General features: G+C 37.8%; 1 protein-coding gene across 5 annotated transcripts in view; it reads right to left on the reverse strand.

The window, feature by feature from the left end:
- Positions 1 to 21,048, reverse strand: part of LOC150086088 (DNA-binding protein RFX2-like) — a 483,547-nt gene that overhangs the window by 294,267 nt on the left and 168,232 nt on the right. For all 5 annotated transcript variants that reach the window (XM_090374368.1, XM_090374370.1, XM_090374371.1 and 2 more), the window contains exon 5: positions 4,198 to 4,432. In XM_090374368.1, the coding sequence (XP_090230494.1) occupies positions 4,198 to 4,432 (235 nt within the window). The remainder of the gene's footprint in view (positions 1 to 4,197; positions 4,433 to 21,048) is intronic.

Raw genomic sequence — 21,048 nt, forward strand, 5'->3', positions numbered from 1 at the left:
ATGCGGTGGTTATTCCCTGACCTTTCCGCATCCTCCGTATTTGGTGGTCACGGGCTCGAACCCCGGTCTAATCAAGAAGCGTGTGCTATGCACTGCCGCTCCTGCCACCTGGCTACGCAGGTGCCTGGGATACACTTAAATAGAAAGGATACAAAAATATTTCCTGATACTATTGAGACAATGTTAGCTTGGGGGGGGGGGAATTCACAGACTAATAGATTAACAGTAGCCACAGGCAGAGGTGGAAATGATTCTTGCACTGCTTCTATTGGAATGAGCAGCAGCCTGGAAAGCCAGTTGCTAGGAATTTCAGGAACTGTTGGGTGTCATGAAAAAAGTAAATACATGGGCTGTGTTAGAGTAACTAAGCATAAGAAGAGGTGCATGTATACCAATGCAAGGAGTATAGTAAATAAATTTGATGAATTTGAAATGATGATTAATGCATCCAAGGCAGATATTGCTGGGATATCAGAGACTTGGTGCCACTCAGATATAAGGGATGCAGAATTGGAATTTGGGGAGTGCAATGTGTACAGAAAGGATAGGAAGGGAGGAGGGTTTATGCTGTTAGATAAGAAACACATTAAATCTAAGGAAGTGCATCCAGTTGACATAGATGGACGGTGCAATGTCAAGTCAGTTTGGTGTGACATAAGCATTGGGAGATCAAAATTGAGGGTAGGAGTTTGTTATAGGCCTAATGACTCTGATGAGAACAATGAACAATTATACACAGAAATAAGAGTGGGCCAGTAAATCAATGTCTTATAATGGGGGATTTTAACTTCCCAGATATAGACTGGAACTTGGGAGTTGGTCACTTGCACACTAGCAAGACTTTTGGGGAGTTATTGGATGATTGTTTTCTATAGCAGCATTTTAGAGAGGGATGCAACAAGAGGAAGTATCACTCTTGATCTGATTATCAGCAGTGATTATTCATGAATTAAGAATTTACAAATAAAGGAACCACTAGGTGGCAGTGTTCACAGTGTACTGATGTGGGATTTACTTAAAGATGTAACTACCATCAGGGGTAAAGGAAAAGGTTTTTGCTTTTGTAAAGGTGACTACAGTGGTCTCGGAGATTTTTTAGGTTCTATACAGTGATGCCAACTGATGATGTTACCAAAAGCAAATTCTAAATGTTCCCATTTAGAATTTGCTGTTGTAATTTTGAGGAAGTAATTTTGGAATGAACTAATGAGACTCGTGGCAGAGAAGAAAAATGCATGGGATGCACATAAATTGTCAGGTGACACAGAAGCCTATGGTAGATACAAGCTAGTCTCTAATCAAGTCACAAAGGAGGTCAGGGAAGCGAAGGCAGATTATGAAAAATACTTGGCAAAGGATGCAAAGAAAACAGCAAAGACTTCTTTACTTATATAAATTCTAAAAGGAAGGGGAATGAATCAGATTGGCCATTTGATATCAATAGTTTGACTGCAGATGATCATCCTCAGATAGATGCCAAACTAAATGAGTATTTTGCATCTACCTTCACACATGAGGAGTTATTCAAGGAGCAGAGGACCAGATGTTAATCAAACTCTAACAAGGAGTTAAATATTTTGCAATATTGGAGAGCAAAGTGGGGGAGAAATTGTGGATGTTAAACATAAGAAAAGCACTTGGGGTGGAAGGGATCTATCCAGTTTTATTAGAGGCGGCAGCAGAGGAAGTAAGCAAACCCTTAGCCTTAATTATAAGAGTATCCTTGGACACGGGGCAAGTCCCCACAGACTGGAGCTGTGCAAATTTATCTCCAATTCACAAAGGGGGATCAAAGGGTGACACGAGTAATTACAGACCTGTTAGTTTCACCTCTGTTCAGGGAAAATAACTGAGTCACTGGTTAAAGAAGCATTGCAGGATCATCTACACAAAACAGCAGTAATAATTCAGACACAGCATGGGTTTGTCAAGGAACTGGATGTAAAAAATAATTTTGATATCATATACTTGGAGCAGTATAGCATTAAGGGCAAGTTGCTACAATGGATAAAAGGATAGTTAAGTGGACAGAGAGTGGTGATCAATGGATACTGCTCTACGTGAACTAATGTCATTAGTGGTGTCCCTCATGGTTTGGTGTTGGGCCCATTGTTGTTTTGTATATTTATCAAAGATATTGATGAAGGTATATCAAGCTTAATGTCAAAGTTTGCAGATGATACAAAGGTTGGCAGGGTTGTTAATAACAGTATGCTGCTGCAACAGGATCTGGAAAAGTTGGGTAGTTGGGCTGAGAAGGGGAAACTGAAGTTTAACATTGACAAATGCAAAGTACTGCATATGGGTAGCAGTAATCCCAGAGAAATGTATCAACTATGTGGTGTTACACTCAGGGTAGTGAAAAATGAAAGGGACCTGTGGGGTAATTATGCAGTCAGATATGAAGTTTTATGAGCAGAGCAGACAGGCTGCTAGATTAGGTCATGAGGTCTTGTCAATGATATACAGGAATTTTGCAAGCAGGAATAAGGAGGTGATTATCCCCTTGTATAAGGCAATGGTCAGGCCACACCTTGAGTATTGCATACATGTCTGGAAGCCTCATTTTAGGAAGGATGTAGAGTTGCTAGAGCGAGTACAGAGAAGGGTATCAACACTGGTGAAGGGAACAAAGGGTTGCTCTTATGAAGAAAGGCTTAAGTTCTACAAATTGCAGCTTCTGGAGACTAGGCACCTGCAAGGCGATCTCTGATTGATGTGTATAAGGCCTTGAATGGATTGAGCAGGCTTAATGCTGATGGTATTCTTCCTCTTACTCAGATTACAAACCTGAGGGGGGCACGGATTCAAACTGAGGAAACACAGTTGTGGAATAGATGTGCAGATGTTAAACTTTCCAGCAGGAAAGGTTAACATCTGCACATCTATTCATCTGCACATCTAGTTGATTGCTGAACAAACTTCCATCTATTGTTGTGGAAGTTGATAGCTTAAATAAATTCAAGGCAGAACGAGACAAACATTTGGAATGAATGGATCAGTAAAATGGGAATTTTTTTTTTTTTTGGTTGATGCTGTATAAGCTTGCTTTCTTGCATCGTGTACCTCTACTAATGCTAATGCGTAGGGAAGGATGAAATTTATGCCTGTTTAGCATACACAAACCAGAATTCTTGCATCTTGGGCAACTCTGCAAATAGATCAGTGCTGGCTGCTCACACATTTCCTAAAATATCTGATGTATTTATAATCTAATAACTAGATGTTTAAGGTCATTCAGATCAAGGACCATCTGAAATGCTTACAGTATCTTAAAAACACTGCACACTCCCACTGAACATATGGTTTGCTTTTGATGTTTTAGGGACAGAACCATAATTTGTCTTAAGACCTTCTATGTCTGCCATCAGAATGTAATAATATCTTCAAGAACATTGTGTAGAATAATTGGTTTTTCTGCAGAATAGGCTGTATAACAAACAACACACAACAAATAATGAAATCACAATGCAAACACATACAACTAGATAAGATCTTGCAACCAAATAACTTCTGATAAACATCAAGGTATTTTGCCATTAAAGCATCCTCCTACCAGTGGTTCTAAATAATAATATTAGGACTTTTGTAAAACACTGTTTATTAAATATGCCACACTGCCATTAACCCTTGCATAAGTCAGATGCTAAGATAATCAGAACTGAGGTTAATAACAGGTGCAATCACTTCTTTGAATTTTCAAAACTGCTATCTGTTGAATTTTCATGCTGCTATTATTAAGTTTTCAAAGTAAAAACTATTAAACACTCTATTATGCTTAAAAACATCCTTGACCTCTTCTAATAACACTGGACCACAGATTAAAGCACTTTCTGAAAATCTCAGTCAAAACCATTTAAATAAAACTGCCGAAGTTTTCTAGCAGTGATTTGCTTAGCATTTGACTTTTATCTATAATATTATTTAAAAAAAAAACAAATATCAATACTACTGAAAATGAAAAAATATAGTTACAGTCATAAAATATAAACATGAAACTAACAGTGAGTTCCATATTCCAGTTCAAGTACAGTCATTCGATCTATCAGGCCATTATATAGGGTAGTGCGTAAAATATCCAGTGAAATACTGGCTGCTGCTCTGACTAATGATTTATTCAGCAGCCAATATTAGGATGTCTTTTGCAGCATGCCATTACTATAAGTGAATGTCTTTTCAATTAGCAGTAAAGTTTACCTGCAACTGCAATAAACTGTGATGTTCCGGTAGCTGTTGATGCCTGGACAACACTATCAGCTTGTTGTGATTGTGGAGAGTGGGCAACAACTGCAACCTGCGTTACAGTTACAGTAGAAGCTGAGGAACCTTGTACTGTTTGAGGTGGCTGTTTTTGCTGTGACTGTCCCTGTGGTGGTGCTGATGACTGTACAGTAGATGTGTTAGTAGATGACTGTGGCTGGCTACGGGATATCTGACAACACAATATTTAAAGTCATTAACATTAACTATAACATCTTTATGAAATGAATTTATTATCTAAATTTTAAGTAATTCCATAAGCTTTTGTTAATCAGAATTTTCATTAATTTATAAATTCAGTATATTCTCTTTTTAGTCACTAAAGGCTGAGCAGAGATTCATACAATGAATATCTAAAATAAGACTAAGCATAATGCAACAAATAGGACAATGTGATAACTGACTAAAAAACTGACAAACTAGTTCATAATTTGTAATGAAAAAACAGGGTTACATATAATTAAGTAAATTTCTTTTGTTATATAATTGTCTCTAGCCTCCATCCACCATACTTCCAATGGGGAATCATGGATGTAAATGTTACATAAAAGAACAACTGCATCAACAATGATTAAATTGTTAGTAAAACTCACAAAAGTGAGAACTGTAAATAATAAACAATAGTGAAAAGGTTAGATCTGCTGATGTCAAGGACGATGAAAAGTAAGAAGCCATTACCATTCCACCCGATGAAGAATTACATGCAAGTTCTGTAAATAATTAGTAAGTTTTATAATGTTTCAGATGCATAGGTCAAAAACATGGCTGTATATGGCACATCTTGCATCAAATATTATTATTAAAAAAAAAAAAAAAAAAAAAAACCTAGATTATACTACAAGAATGCATTCAAACAGCAGAGAAGATTGGTAATTCACTCATTTGCTTTATTTCATGCTTCTTTCTTTTCAAATAAAAGATATATTTTTGCAAAAAAATCGAAAAAAATAAATAATAAATATATATATATTTATTATATATACAATGTGGTTTCAAGTATTTGTTATAACAAAAAGTTGCACACATTTTATTCATCATATTCCAATACTTATTGCCACACAATTTTCCTATACTTAATATCATTAAATTGCTAAACTTAGTTAAGGCAACTAAAGAAATGAGAACTCAACTATGGCATCACAATTAAGTCAGTTAAAAAACCTCCATATAAACTATGCCATTAAATCTTAGTTACAGTGTCATTTCAAAATTGCATACCTTTGCTATAATGTCAAACTTTCCAGCAAACTGACAAGCAGAATATATTTTAGAATGTGTGAAACATATTATTCATTCACCACCAGTATTTCAACTAGTAATCTATTGTATCACTAGTTCTTTCCTCATCTGAACATAAAAGCTCTTGTGATACCAGTTTAAAAAAAAGAGAGAGAAACTAAACACAAATTGTTTATGCTCGAGCATGGCCATATAGGTCAGAGAATCTAGTTATTTGACAAAAATATTATCATCAACCATATTTAGCAGTCACATCAGTTCAAATCACACGCTACTTCACCACTCAACAACATCCAACAATTAATTCAATGATTCTGTGAATTCACTTCTCGGGATAAAATTCTACTAATTTTCCATAAACATCCATTACAAATTCTTCAACTGACAATGTATCTGTTTCCTCAGCACAAGTTTCTTCAGTAAGAACGGGATGCTATCATACTGCAACTTCTCTCTCAAACTAAAAATAACACCCCACTAATAAACACATAGAATACTGAGATTAATGGTTAGCAACACTTATAACAATAATAATATCTTGATCCCTCAATGATGTATAACCAAGTTTGATTGTACTGTGGAACATAGTGGAATTTTATTATTATTACAATTAATGTATTTGTATTAGTAGTGGCAAATGATGCAGGAAAGCAAGCTTATAGAGCATCAGCCAAAAAAAAAAAAAAATCCATTTCAACTATCCATCCATTCCAATAGTTTTTCTAATTCCTTGAATTTATTCAAATTATCCACTGCCAAAACAATGGATGAAAGCATGTTCCAACAATCAATCACCCGTTGGCTGAAGGCAAACTTCCACACATCTATACTGCAACCATCCCTCCTCAATTTGCATTTATGTCCCACCATATGCATAGTATGAACAAGAGGAAGAATCCCATCAGCACTGAGTTCTCTCAAGCCATTCAAAATCTTAAACACCTCAATCGGATCACCTTACAAGTGCCTAGTTTCCAGATACTGCAATTCGTAGAACTGAAGCCTTTCTTGAAAGAACTGAAGCCACAAAAATGCATGGTTCATTGTGAACCTGATGGCAAAACCTTGCTTTCCTTAGTAACCCAATATGTATGCAGTCATAATTATGTAAACTCTTCTGGCCCCTCCTCTCTTGAGAATAAAGGATATTTTTTTTTTTCCCCTTATGAAAAGAACGAACTAAATACAAGCTAATTCATAGCAGTGAAGATCAATCATACTTAAACAACCATATCCCTTAATGTTCTGAATGCTATAGATCTTTGGTGGCATGGGCCAACTCTTATTTAGTTCTTTTCTTGCCTCTGTAATACATAGAAACATGAGATGATAGGCATTAAATATTAAAAGTTGCTGTTGTTGGTGATGGTATTAGTAGAGGCATATGATGCAAGAAAGCAAGCTTATATAGCATCAGCCCAAAAAAAAAAAAAAACCTTCCCATTTCACCCATCCATTCACTCCAAATGTTTGTCCAGTTCTGCCTTGAACTTATTTAAACTGCTGACCTCCACTACAACAGATGGACGTTTGTTCCAACTATCAACCACCCATTGGCTAAAGACAAATTTCTGCACATCTATTCTACAATTGTCTTTTCTCAATTTGAATTTATGCTCCCTCAGGTGAGTAATCAGAGCAAGAGGAAGGAAGAATTCCATTAGCATTGAGCTTGCTCAATCAATTCAAAGCCTCATACACACCTCAATTAGATCACCTTGCAGGTGCCTAGTCTCCAGAAGCTACAATTTGCAAAACTTAAGCCTTTCCAGGTAACACCAATCCTTTGTTCCACTCACCAATCTTGTTGCCCTGTTCTGTACTCATTTAAGCAGCTCTAAATTTTTTTATAAAATGAGGCCTCAAGACCTATATACAGTACTCGTGGTGTGGCCTGACCACTGCCTTATACAAGGGGACAATCACTGGTATTGAGTTTAACGACATGAAAATATTAAAACATTAGATCAGATTACAACAGATGGCAAATAACACACTGGAACAAAAAATTCACAGAACTGCTGTGAGAAAATATGGCTCTTAAAAAAGTTTTCACTTTAGTATTCATCACAACCCTCACACTCCCAACTGCAATGCACTTTTCTGAATCGTGAGTCCTTTTTACTGCATAAAAAAATCCGAGCACTTTCCAATTCAATCTATTACAGTGCAAATCAACTCTTCATTCTAGTGAAATCTTTATCCATAACATTCTCATACAGTTTTAGAAAGAGGAAGTCACCAAAAGCCAGGTAATGGAGAATAAAAGGAGTGATCAAGGATTTTGAACCCTGCATTGGCAATAGCATCCAATGAAACAGGATGCATGCATGCATGCATGTGGTGCATCAACTTAGTGAAAAAGGACACCAAGATGTAACTTCTCTCACCACTTTCTTCTCTCATAACACTAGTGACTTAAATTTTAAGATAAAAATATCTATTAAAGTGATGTCAATGTGAATTTTATTTTTCTTTCATTACTGGTTCACATTTCAATCTGTATCAATGATTCTTTTGTTAAAAAGTTTGGCCATGAACAAAATTAAAAGGAAGTTTTAGTTATTAATAGTGGCAAATGATGCAATGAAGCAAATTTAGCATCATCACAAAAAAAAAAAAAAAAAACTATTCACCTCCTCTCTGTCTATCCCAATAATAATTTAATTTTGCTTTCAATTTAAACTAACCACTTTCGCACCATTAGATAAAAGTTTTTACCAATAATAAATCACGCTTTGGGTGACACCAAATTTTTGCACATCTATCCATAACCATCCTTTATCAATTAAAGTTTATACTGCCATGTGTGTTGTCTGAGGAAGAATAAGGATGCATCAGCATTTACTTTATTCAATCCATGTGAACTCTTAAACACCACCTCCTAAAATGAGGACTTCCAACCTTTATGCAATACTCAAGGTGCAGCCTAACCACAGCTTTTATACAATGGGAAAATCACCTCCTTGTCCTTGCTGACAAAATTCCTGCACAGCATTGACAGAATCTCATGATCTATCCTAGCAGGCTGTCTGTACTGCTCAGAAAACTTTATCTCAGACTGTACAAGTATCCCTTTGTTTGGCACCACCCAATTGGTATGTCAACATTAGCAGTGGAAAACAAGCTTATACAGTATCAGCAAAAAAAAAAATACACCTCCAATTTCCCCACCTATTCATTCCCTCCAATAGTTTCTAGTTCTTCCTTGAATTTATTTAAACTATCAACTTCCACAACAACTGGAAGTTCGTTCCATAGAATATTTGCTGATGCTATTGAGGCAGTGTTAGATGGGATGGAAAACTGCTAGCTTTGGGGGGGGGGGGGGAATACAAGGACTAATAGATTAACAGTAGCCACCAGCAGAGGTGAAAATGATTCTTGCACTGCTTCTATAATGAGCAGCAGCCTGGAAAACAAGATGCAGGGTATTTCAGAGCCTGCTGGGAGTCATTGCGGTACAAGTAAACACATTGGTTGTGTTATGGTAGCTAAGAATAGGAACAGGTGCATGTACACTTGCATGTACACCAATGCTAGGAGTTTAGTAAATAAATTTGATGAATTTGAGGTATTGCAAAACATCAAAGGCAGATATTGTTGGGATATCAGAGATGTGGAGTCACACAGATGTAAAAAATGCAGAACTGGAATTTGTAGAGTACAATGTGTACAGGAAGGAAAGACAAGATAGGAAGGGAGGAAGGGTTATACTATTAGTTAAGAAACACATAAAATCCAAGGAAGTGGAACCAGTGACATCGCTGGACAGTGCAGCGTCAAGTCAGTTTGGTGTGACATAAGCATTGGGAGATCAAAATTGATAGGAGTGTGTTATAGGCCTAATAACTCTAATGAGTATAATAAGAAACTGTACAGGGAAATAGAGTGGACCAGTAAATCAGAGAGTCTTATAATGGGAGATTTTAATTTCCCAGATATTGACTGGAATTTGTGGGTTGGTCACTCACACATTAGCAAGGCTTTTGTGGATTTATTGGATGATTGTTTTCTACATCAGCATGTTCGGGAGGCAACTAGAGGGAGTAATACTCTTGATCTGATTATCAGTAGTGATTCTTCATGCATTAAGAATCTGCAGATAAAGGAACCACTAGGTGGCAGTGACCACAGTGTGCTGAAGTGGGATTTACTCAAAGAGGTAACTACCATCAGGGGTAAAGGGAAGGGTTTTTGCTTTTATAAAGGCGACTATGGAGGTCTGAGACAGTACAGTAAACACCGCTATTCGCAGGGGTTACGTTCCCCCCGCGAATACCGAAAACGCGAATACTGAGTTATGGCTCCTATAGTAATAAAGGGGTTCCGTTCCAAAGTATGAAATATATAAGAAAAACTAGTCTAAAATTTTGTCTATGTATGTATTATATGTACCTTCATAATATGACTATGTACATAGACAGTACATAGTGAAATGCAAGCATATAGCATCGAAATGAAAATAAGAAACAGTTTAATATTAAATTTAATATTTATTAGAAATTTCAAACAAATCTTTCAAACCAGCGCCTTTGCTAGCTAAAAAACTTATCCCGCCAGTGCTATCACCAGTTTCGCTAAAGTGTTGATAAAGGAGTTTTGTCTTTTTACGAATAATGAGTGAACTTAACAAAATTTTATTTTGAGTTCGGTCTTCTAATCACAGATTTAAAACTTTTCCATTTTTTCTAATTTAACATCACGAGTTACAGAGGAAATTTTTGAAGCAATTAGCGCGCTTTCACGGACACTATGGCGGATTTTTCCTTCCGATTTCTTGATTGATCGTACCGTTGACTCATTGATTTTATAATGTTTTGCCACTGAGAAGACACTTTCACCATTAGAAATTTTGTCTAATAACTAAATTTTTTTTGCCAATGTCATCACCTTCTTTGATAATTTCACATTCACATTTCCCTTGTTATTTGTAGCCATATTTTTGTACGGGTTAGAAAGAACTTGTCCAAATAAAGTCACTTTCTTCCGTTAACACACTCTAAAAAGTCTGTTTTACACTGCAAAATGGTAGATTTATCAATTTTGTAAGAATATCAATTTATAAATTGATAAATTTATTCAATTTTAAAAGCATATAAATTAAAAACAAACAACGAAACCTTCCATGGCAAGTGCATAACACATACTGAACAAGGATTAGCGAGAAACATCCACGCTCGCAATTTTGTCACCCCTCTCCCCCCACCCACTGAGCACTGTTTTGACCGGGAAAGATCATTTTAGCCATGCTCATGTTTTTTTATGGCGGAAAATGTTCACGGTGCTTTAAAATTCACATTTTTTTAAGTTTCATTTTATGTTAAATCAGCGACCGCGAATAGCGGGAGTTTACTGTATTTCAATTCTATAGGGTGGACCAACTGATGATGGTACCAACAGCAAATTCAAAATGGGAAGCATTCAAAGAATTTATCTTGGAAGCTACTAGGCTTTACATACCAACTAAGAAATATTGCTCAAGGTTTAGGCCTAAATGGATGTCAGATGAACTAATGAGACATATGGCAGTGAAGAAAAATGCATGGGATACATATAAATTAATGGGTGACATGGAAGCCTATGATAGATATAAGCTGGTCTGTAACCAAGTCACAAAGGAGATTAGACAGGCAAAGGCAGATTATGAGAAATCCTTGGCAAAGGAAGGGAAAAAAAAAAAAAAGAACAAGGAGTTCTTTACCTATGTAAACTCTAGAAGGAAAGGGATGAATCAGATTGATCCACTAGATATTGATGATTCAACTGTTGATGATCCTGCTCAGGTGGCTAAAAAACTAAATGAGTATTTTGCATCTACATCCACCCATGAGGAGTTATTCAGGGTGGGGAATGCCAGAGGTGAGTTAAACTCTGGCAGTGAGCAAGATGATTTTGTAATAACTGAGAGGAAAGTGGCGGAGAAATTGTTGAAGGTAAACATAAAAAAGGCACCTGGGGTGGACAGGATCTATCCAGTTATATTAAAGGAGGCAGCAAAGGAAGTAAGCAAACCCTTAGCCATAATTATGAGAGCTTCTTTGGACTCAGGGGAGGTACCCAGGGACCGGAGATGTACAAATGTTACCCCAATTCACAAAGGAGGATCAAAGAGCAACACAAGTAATTATAGACCTGTTAGTTTAACTTCTGTTCCAGGAAAATTAATGGAGGCACTGGTTAAAGAAGCACTGCAGGATCATCTAGACAAGATTTCAGTTATAGCTCGGACACTGCATGGTTTTGTTAAGGGAAAGTCTTGCTTGACCAATTTGATTGGATACTATGATGTAGTCACAAAGGAACTGGATGCAGGGAATAACTTTGATATCATATATTTGGATCTTAGAAAGGCTTTTGATACTGTTGCACATGGAAGACTGCTGCACAAATTGGAGCAGTGTGTCATTGGAGGCAAATTGCTGCTATGGATGAAGGGATGGTTGAGTGGGAGAAGACAGACATTGGCAATCAATGGACACTGCTCATAGTGGACTAATGTTATTAGTGGAGTCCCCCAGGGTTCAGTATTGGGTCCATTGTTGTTTTCTGTATTTATAAATGATATTGATGATAGTATATCAAGCTTAATGTACAAGTTTGCAGACGATACGAAGGTTGGCAAGGTTGTTAAGGACACTAATGACAGTACGCTGCTGCAAAAGTTGAGCAGATGGGCTGAGAGGTGGCAACTGAAGTTTAACATTGACAAATGTAAAGTACTACATATGGGAAGCAGCAACCCCAGAGTGATGTATCAACTCTGTGTCACTACACTGACTGTGGTAGAGAACGAAAAGGACCTGGGGTAATTGTGCAGGCAGATATGAAGTTTTCTGAGCAGTGCAGATGGTCTGCAAGAGTAGCTCATAGTGTCTTGTCAATGACATACAGGAATTTTTCTAGCAGGGATAAGGAGGTGATTATCCCCTTTTATAACTTAATGGTCAGGCTACACCTTGAGTACTGTATACAGGTCTGGAGGCCTCATTTTAAGAAGGATGTAGAGCTGTTGGAATGAATACAGAGAAGGGCAACAAAATTAGTGAATGGAACAAAGGGTTGCTCTTACGAAGAAAGGCTTAACTTTTGCAAATTACAGCGTCTGGAGACTAGGCACCTGTGAAGTGATCTGATTGAGGTGTGTAAAGCCTTGAATGGTTTGAGCATGCTCAATGCTAATGGAATTCTTCCTTGTGCTCAGAATAATCATTTGAGAGGGAATAAATTCAAATTAAGAAAAGACAGATGTAGGATAAGATGCGCCGAAGTTTGCCTTTAGCCAGTGGGTGATTGGTTGGTGGAACAGACTTCCATCCTTTGTTGTGGAAGCTTATAGCCTAAATAAATTTAAGGCTGAGCTGGACAGATACTTGGAACGAACAGTGGGGTGAAATGGGTGGGTGTTTTTTTTTTGTTTTTTTTTTGGCTGATGCTGCATAAGCTTGCTTTCTTGCATCATATGCCTCTACTAATACTAATGCTAATCAACCACCTGCTTGCTAAAAGCAAACTTCTGCACATCTATTCTGCAACCATCCTTCCTCAATTTGAATTTATGCCCCCGCATGAGTGCATGGTCTCAGTAAACAAAAGAATCCCATCAGTGCTGAGCTTGCTCAATCCATTGCCTTAAACACTTCAATCAGATCACCTCACAAGTGCCTAGTCTTCAGATGATGCAATTTGCAGAACTGGAGCCTTTCTTGGTAAGGGTACCCTTTTGTTCTGCTCACCGATTTTGTTGCAGTTCTCTGTACTTGTTCCAGCAGCTCCACATCCCTCATAAAATGAGGCCTCCAAACATGCATGCAGTACTCAAGATGTGGCCTGACTGCTGCCTTATACAATTGGATAATCACGTCCTTATCCTTGCTAGCAATACTGAAAAACCCCCATGAACTGTCCTAGCAGCCTGTCTGCATAGCTGACTGCACTCCTAGGGCTTTTTCATTTTCCAGCCCGGAGTTTGGTATCATCTGCAAGCCTCAATATTAAGTTGATGTGCTGTCATCAATATCATTGATAAATATAGAAACAACAATGGTGCAACACCAAACCACTATTATTACTGGAGTCACTTGTGGAGGGGGACTCCCCTAATAATATTAATCCACAAAGAACAATGTCCATTGATTACCACTCTCTGTCTTCTCACACTGAACCATCCCTTTATCCATAGCAGCAACATGCCCTTAATGCCACAATGCTCCAATTCGTACAGAAGTCTTTCAGGTGCAACAGCATCAAAAGCTTTCCTGGAATCAAAGTATATACCATCAAAATTAGTTTTTGCATCCAGTTCCTTTGTGGCCACATCACAGTAACCAATCAAATTGGTCAAATCTTGTTTGAAATGTAATTGCTGCCTTGTCTAGATGATCCTGCATTACTTCTTTTACCAGTGACTCCATTAATTTTCCTGGAACAGAAGTTTAACCGGTCTGTAATTACTTGTGGCCCCCTTTGATCCCTCTTTGTGAATTAGGGATATATTTGCACATCTCCAGTTCATGGGGACCTCCCCTGAATTCAAGGTTGCTCTCATAATTATGGCTAACGGTTTGTTTACTTCCTTCACTGCCTCCCTTAATATAACTGGATAAATTCCATCCACTCCTGGTGCATTTCTTAGGTTTAACTTCAAAAATTTCTCTTTGGCTTTCTGATAGTTATTACAAAATGATTTAGCTCCCTGTTAGAGCTTGATAAACTTCTGGCATCCTCTTCCCTAAAGAATTCATTATGTATGAATGTAGATGCAAAATACTCATTTAGTTTGTCAGCAACCTGAGCAGGATCATCAACAGTCAAACCATTGATATCGAGTGGACCAATGTGATTCATCCTCTTTCTTCTAGTGTTAACATAAGTAGAGAAGTCTTTGCTGTTTTTCTTTGCATCCTTTGCCAAAGATTTCTTGTAACCTGCTTTCACTTGCCTGACCTCCTTTGTGACTTGAATACAGACTAGTTGCATAACTTAAACCATGCTGCCTTTGCAAAAATTTGCTATTCAGAGTTTAGCTGTGTACTAATATGATGCATTTGCACTAACTTGTACATAGTTACAGACTAGTTTATTTCTACCATAAGCTTCTGTGTTATCCAATAATTTATATGCATCCTGTGCACCTTTCTTCTCTGCCACGAGTCACATCAGTTCATCTAACGTCCATTTAGGCCTATACCTTATTCTGGAATTATTGCAGCCCATATGTAGTACCTTGCATTTATCAATGTTACCAATTTTTCTAGGCCTTATTACAGTAGTATGCCTTGATTCTTGTCATTAATCACCCTGCCAACCTTTGTATTATCCGCAAAAATTAGCCCACAAGCTTAAATGCCTTCATCAATACTGTTAATAAATAGTGAAACCAGTGAATACTGTTAATAAATAGTGAAACCAGTGAATACTGTTAATAAATAGTGAAACTAGTGAATACTGTTAACAAATAGTGAAAATAATGAAAACTGAACACCAAGGGACTCCACTAATAACATTAGTCCAAAAAGAGCAGAGCTTATTTATAACCACCCTCTGTCTTTTGCCACTCAACCATTCCTTTGTCCATATCAGCAACCTGTCCCCAATTTCACGCTGCTCCCTTTTGCACAGCAGCCTTTCATATGGGAACTGTCAAAAAGTTTCTGAAACCTAAATATATGATGTCAGAATTACTTTTAACATCCAGTTCCTTTTTTACTGCATCACAGTAACTAATCAGACTGGTTAGACAAAATTTTCCCTTAACAAATCCATGCTGTGATTTCCATATAAGTGTATTCCTTTACCCACTGAATCCATTATATTCCTAGTTACTCACTTCACCCTTTGATTCCCCTTAGTGAATAGTAAAGACATTTGCATATTTCCAATTAATAGGGTCCTTTCCTGATCCAAGGATGTTTTTGGTGACTAGGAAGACTTAAAAGCCTTAACAATCAGGTGAACGTCTTGGTTTGATACATGTGAAAAACCAGGCCTTAAACACTTCCATCAGATCTCCTTGAAATACTTTCTGAAAACTAAGTATATGATGTCAGAATTACTTTTCACATCCAGTTCCGTTTTTACTGCATCACAGTAAATAAAGGAGTTGCAAAACCTCCCTTGTCTCCAAACACTACTGAAGCATCAATCCAAATATATGATATCAAAGTTATTCCCTGCTTCCAGTTCCTTTGTGACCACATCATAGTATCCAATCAAATTGGTCAGACAAGATATCGAGTGGACCGATCTATAAGTGATGCTGTGTCCGATCTATAAGTGAAGTATTGTCATTGATCCTGCAGTGCTTCTTTAACCAGTGCCTCCATTAACTTCCCCTGGAACAGAAGTTAAGCTAACAGGTCTGTAATTATTTGGATACGAGAGTACACATGAACAGGCAAAGTTTTTACGGCTCCAGCTAATAGAGAAGTTTTCTTAAATTTCTGCTTTTTTTATTGACTTAAATTGGCATATTAATTTATTTTCTAGAGTTGCTTTATATTCCTAGTAGAAGGATTGCACAATACTTTAGTTTAATTTGAACTTGAGATTTTGTAGGTTATTACTTAGTATCGGTAAGGGTATCTAATCCACATGTTGAACAAGTTTTGCAGCTCGCAAGAATGCTAAGTTTTTAATTATATTTAGCCGGTTTATTGACTTAACTGTTAGATTAAATTATTTTTTATACGTAGCTTATAGACCTAGTTAAGTTCTGTGGTTTATTTTGAATTTAGATAGCGTGATTTTGAAAGTAATTAATACTTCATGTCCTTAGATTTACCATTCGTAACTTGCCGTCATTGTTATACGATACAATGTATACCCTGATTGTTATGTTTGTTTGTTATTTGGTTTTTAGGAGCATTAGCAACTAAGGCCATATTGCTCCGGGAATATGCGGTGATCATTCCCTGATCTTTCCGCATCCCCGTATTTGGTGGTGACGGGATCGAACCCCGGTCTAATCAAGAAGCGTGCGTTACACACTGCTGCTTCTTCCCACCTGGCTACGGAGGCGCCTTGTATACCCTGAACTAGATAGCTTAAGGTTTAATGGAAAACTAGATAGTGAGTACAGTAGTATCAATCAATCAGTAAAATTTACTAATCTTATTAAATTTCATTGTCAATTAAATTGCACGTTTTTAACTAAATACATATAACGATCTAGCTTTCACAAACATAAAATTAAAAATTAATGCATATAACTTGACAGGAGATTAAGAAAGTCATATAACGTAACTTGGAGATAAAATTCAATACTGAAATACATATATATGTAGTGTTATAACTGCATTGGGATATAAGTTTAGGGTTATATTTTGTATTGGAATTTTATTTGAAATTGAATAGAAATCATGACTCAGACCAGAGTAGCAAAGCAAAAGGCTCAAACTAATGGGAGAGCTGTGGCTCAGGGGAGAAATGAGGAGGGCAATTGTTCTCTGAATCACAGCCTTTTGAAATGCACTGCTTGTTTGATGTTTGTGTATCAATCAGGAAAGTGACATTATATTGCCAAGGAGAATGTTTCTGTGTGTGTGTGTGTGTGTGTGTGTGTGTGTGTGTGTGTGTGTGTGATGTTTGTTATTTGGTTTTTAGGAGCATTAGCAACTAAGGCCACATTGCTCCAGGTATATGTGGTAGTCATTCCCTGACCTTTCCACATCCTCCATATTTGGTGGTCATGGGCTCGAACCCAGGTCTAATCAGGAAGCGTGTGCTACGCACTGCTGCTGCTGCCCACCTTGCTACGGAGGCGCCACATGCGATGTAAGGAGTGTGAGGAAAATCAGGTTCCAACTCAACGTTCTTATGGGCCTATATGAGAGCCTGACGGACAGGGTGGATGCCCTCGAAGGATTTAAATTGAGGGTCCCATCAAGCTCTCAACTGCCCACATCAAATGCCAGAGGCTTGCACTTGAACATCACGTAACACAGCGGCAACCCCAAAGGCAGAATGTGCTGGTCCCAAATGAACTAGTTGTTGTCGGTCACTCATATTTGTCACAGAAACGGGGAACATATTGTGCAAAAAGAACAGATGGAACAGAACCAGGGTATGTCTGCCAGGAGCAAAAGTTGATGACGTTGTAGAGCATATATCATCTTTTAAGGGCACAAAGGGTGATATTGTTGTACACATTGGCACTAATGATATTAAGAGTAGGAGACAGACAGAATTACTTAACAAGTACAGGTCAATGTTCAAAAAAGCCGTGAATTATGTTTGTTATTTGGTTTTTAGGAGCATTAGCAACTAAGGCCATATTGCTCCAGGGATATGCGGTTGTCATTCCCTGACCTTTCCGCATCCTCCGTATTTGGTGGTCACGGGCTCGAACCCCGGTCTAATCAAGAAGCGTATGCTACACACTGCTGCTCCTGCCGTGAGTTATGGTTGAATTTGAAAGTGTCTGCAATTCTGCCCAGACATGATAGGAGGGAGTATATGATTAGAGCCTTGTCGATCAATTCGGCCCTGTAGAGTGTGTGCAAGGATCAAGGGATAGAATTTTTCTCAGCCTGGTCTGTGCTTGTTAACAAGAGAGACTGCTTCTACAGGGATGGGATACACTTAAATAGAAAGGGTGCAAGAATATTTGCTGATGCTATTGAGGCAGCTTTAGGTGGGTCAGAAAACTGCTAGCTTGGGAAGATACGTGGACTAATAGATTAACAGTAGCTGCTGGCAGTGGTGAAAGTGATTCTTGCACTGCTATTATTGAAATGCAATTGAGCAGCAGCCTGGAAATCAAGGCAATGGGAATTTCCAGGACTGCTGGGAGTCATAGTGGAACAAGTAAATAAATGGACTGTGTTAGGGTATCTAAGAGTAGAAACAGGTGCATGTATACTTGCATGTACATGAATGCTAGGGGTGTAGTTAATAAATTTGATGAGCTTGAAGTGCTGGTCAAGACATCAAGGGCAGATATTATTGGGATATCAGAGACATGGTGTCACACAGACATAAGCAGTGCAGAATTGTAATTTGGGGAGTACAATGTGTACAGAAAGGATAGACAGGACAGGAAACGAGGAGGGGTTACGCTGTTAGTTAAGAAACATAAAATCTAAGAAAGTGCATCCAATTGATGTTGTGCGACAATGCAATGTTGCGTATGTTTAGTGTGACATACGCACTGGAAAAGGAAAATGAGAGTAGGTGTGTGTTATAGGCCTAATGAATCTGATGGGCATAATGAGCAGTTGTGTAGAGAAATAGAGTGGGCCAGTAAATCGGTGTCTTATAATGGGAGATTTTAAGTTCCCAGAGATTTACTGGAATTTGTGGGTTGATCACTCACACACGAGCAAGGATTTTGTGGATTAATTGAACGATAGTTTTCTACAGCAGCATGTCTGGGAGGCAACTAGAAGGAGTAATACTCTTGATCTGATTATCAGTATTGATTCTTCATGCATTAAGAATCTGCAGATAAAGGAACCACTAGGTGGCAGTGGTCGACAGTGTGCTGAAGTGGGATTTATTCAAAGAGATAACTACCATCGGGGTAAAGGGAAGGGTTTTTGCTTTCATAAAGGTGACTAGGGTGGTCTGAGACAATATTTAAATTCTATAGGGTGGACCAACAGATGATGTTACCAACAGCAAATTCAAAATGGGAAGCATTCAAAGAATTAATCTTGGAATTTACTAGGCTTTTCATACCAACTAAGAAATATTGTTCAAGGTTTATGCTTAATGGATGTCAGATGAACTAATGAGATATATGGCAGAGAATAAAAAGGCATGGGATACATATAAATTAACAGTAAATGCTGGTGACACTTACTTAGTCACAAAGGAGGTTAGGCAGATTACAAGAAATCTTAGGCAAAAGATGCAAAGAAAAACAGCAAAGAATTCTTTACTTATATAAACTCTAGAAGGAAGGGGATTAATCAGATTAGTCCACTTGATATTGATGATTCAACTGTTGATGATCCTGCTCAGGAAGCTAAATGAATATTTTGCATCTACATTCACACATGAGGAGTTATTCAGGGAGGGGAATGCCAGAGGTGTATTAAAACTCTGGCAGTATGCTAGATAATCTTGTAATAACTGATAGTAAAGTGGAGGAGAAATTGTTGAAGATAAACATAAGGAAGGCACCTGGGGTGGAAGTAATCTATATAAAGGAGGCAGCTAAAGAAGTAAGCAAACCCTTAGCCATAATTAAAAGAGCTTCCTTGGACTCAGGGGAGGTAACCATGGACTGGAGATGTGCAAATGTGACAACCAATCCACAAAGGAGGATCAAAGGGAGACACAGGTAATTATAGACATGTTAGTTTAACTTCTGTTCCAGGAAAATTAATGGAGGCACTGGTTAAAGAAGCACTGCAGGATTATCTAGACAAGAGTTCAGTTATAGCTCGGATATAGCATACGTTTGTTAAGAGGAAGTCTTGTCTGAACAATTTGATTGGATAATATGATGTAGTCACAAAGGAACTGGATGCAAAGAATAATTTTGATATCATATATTTGGATCTTGGAAAGGTTTTTTATATGGTTGACCAACGAAGACTGCTGCACAAATTGAAGCAGTGTGGCATTCGAGGCATATTGCTGCTATGGATAAATGGATGGTTGAGTGGGGAAGACAGAGAGTGGTAATTATTGTCCACTGCACTTTGTGGACTAATGTTCTTACAACAACAATGGACCCAACACCGAACTCCCAGGATTCAATGTTGGGTCCATTGTTGTTTTCTGTATTCATTAATGATAATGATATATCAGGCTTAATGTCCAAGTGTGCAGAAGATACGAAGGTCGGCAGAGTTGTTAACGGCACTAATGACAAGCACGTTGCTGCAACAGGATCTAAAAAAGTTGAGCAGATGGGCTGAGAGGGGCAACTGAAGTTTAACATTGACAAATATAAAGTACTGCATATGGAAGCAGTAACCCCAGAGTAACGTACCAACTGTGTGGTACTACACTGACAGTGGTAGAGAACGAAAAGGACCTGGGGGTAATTGTTCAGGCAGATATGAAGTTTTCTGATCGAAGTGCAGACAGTGTGCAAGAGTAGCTAATGTTGTCTTGTCAATGATATAAAGGAATTTTTCTAGCAGGGATAAGGAGGTGATTATCCCCTTGTATAAGGAAATGGTCAGGCCACACCTTGAGTACTGTATAATACAGGTCTGGAGGTCTTATTTTAAGAAGGATGTAGAACTGTTGGAACGAGTACAGAGAAGTGGCAACAAAATTAGTGAATTGAGACAAAGGTTGCTCTTATGAAGAAAGGCTTAAATTTTGCAAATTACAGTGTCTGGAAACTAGACACCTGCCGAGGTGATATGATTGAGGTGTATTACGCCTTGAATGGTTTGAATAATCTCAATGCTGATGGGATTCTTCTCTCTTTCTCAGAATAATCACCTGAGAGGGCATAAATTAAAATTGAGGAAAGACAGTTGTAGGACAGATGTGTACAAGTTTGACTTTAGCCAACGGATGGTTGATTGCTGGAAACAAACTTACAGATTCAAGGCAAAACTAGAGACAAACATTTGGAGCAAG

The sequence above is a fragment of the Mastigoproctus giganteus genome, chromosome 5, assembly GCF_048544385.1.
Source record: "Mastigoproctus giganteus isolate SK-2022 chromosome 5, ASM4854438v1, whole genome shotgun sequence".
In the NCBI taxonomy this organism is placed as follows: Eukaryota; Metazoa; Arthropoda; class Arachnida; order Uropygi; family Thelyphonidae; genus Mastigoproctus; species Mastigoproctus giganteus.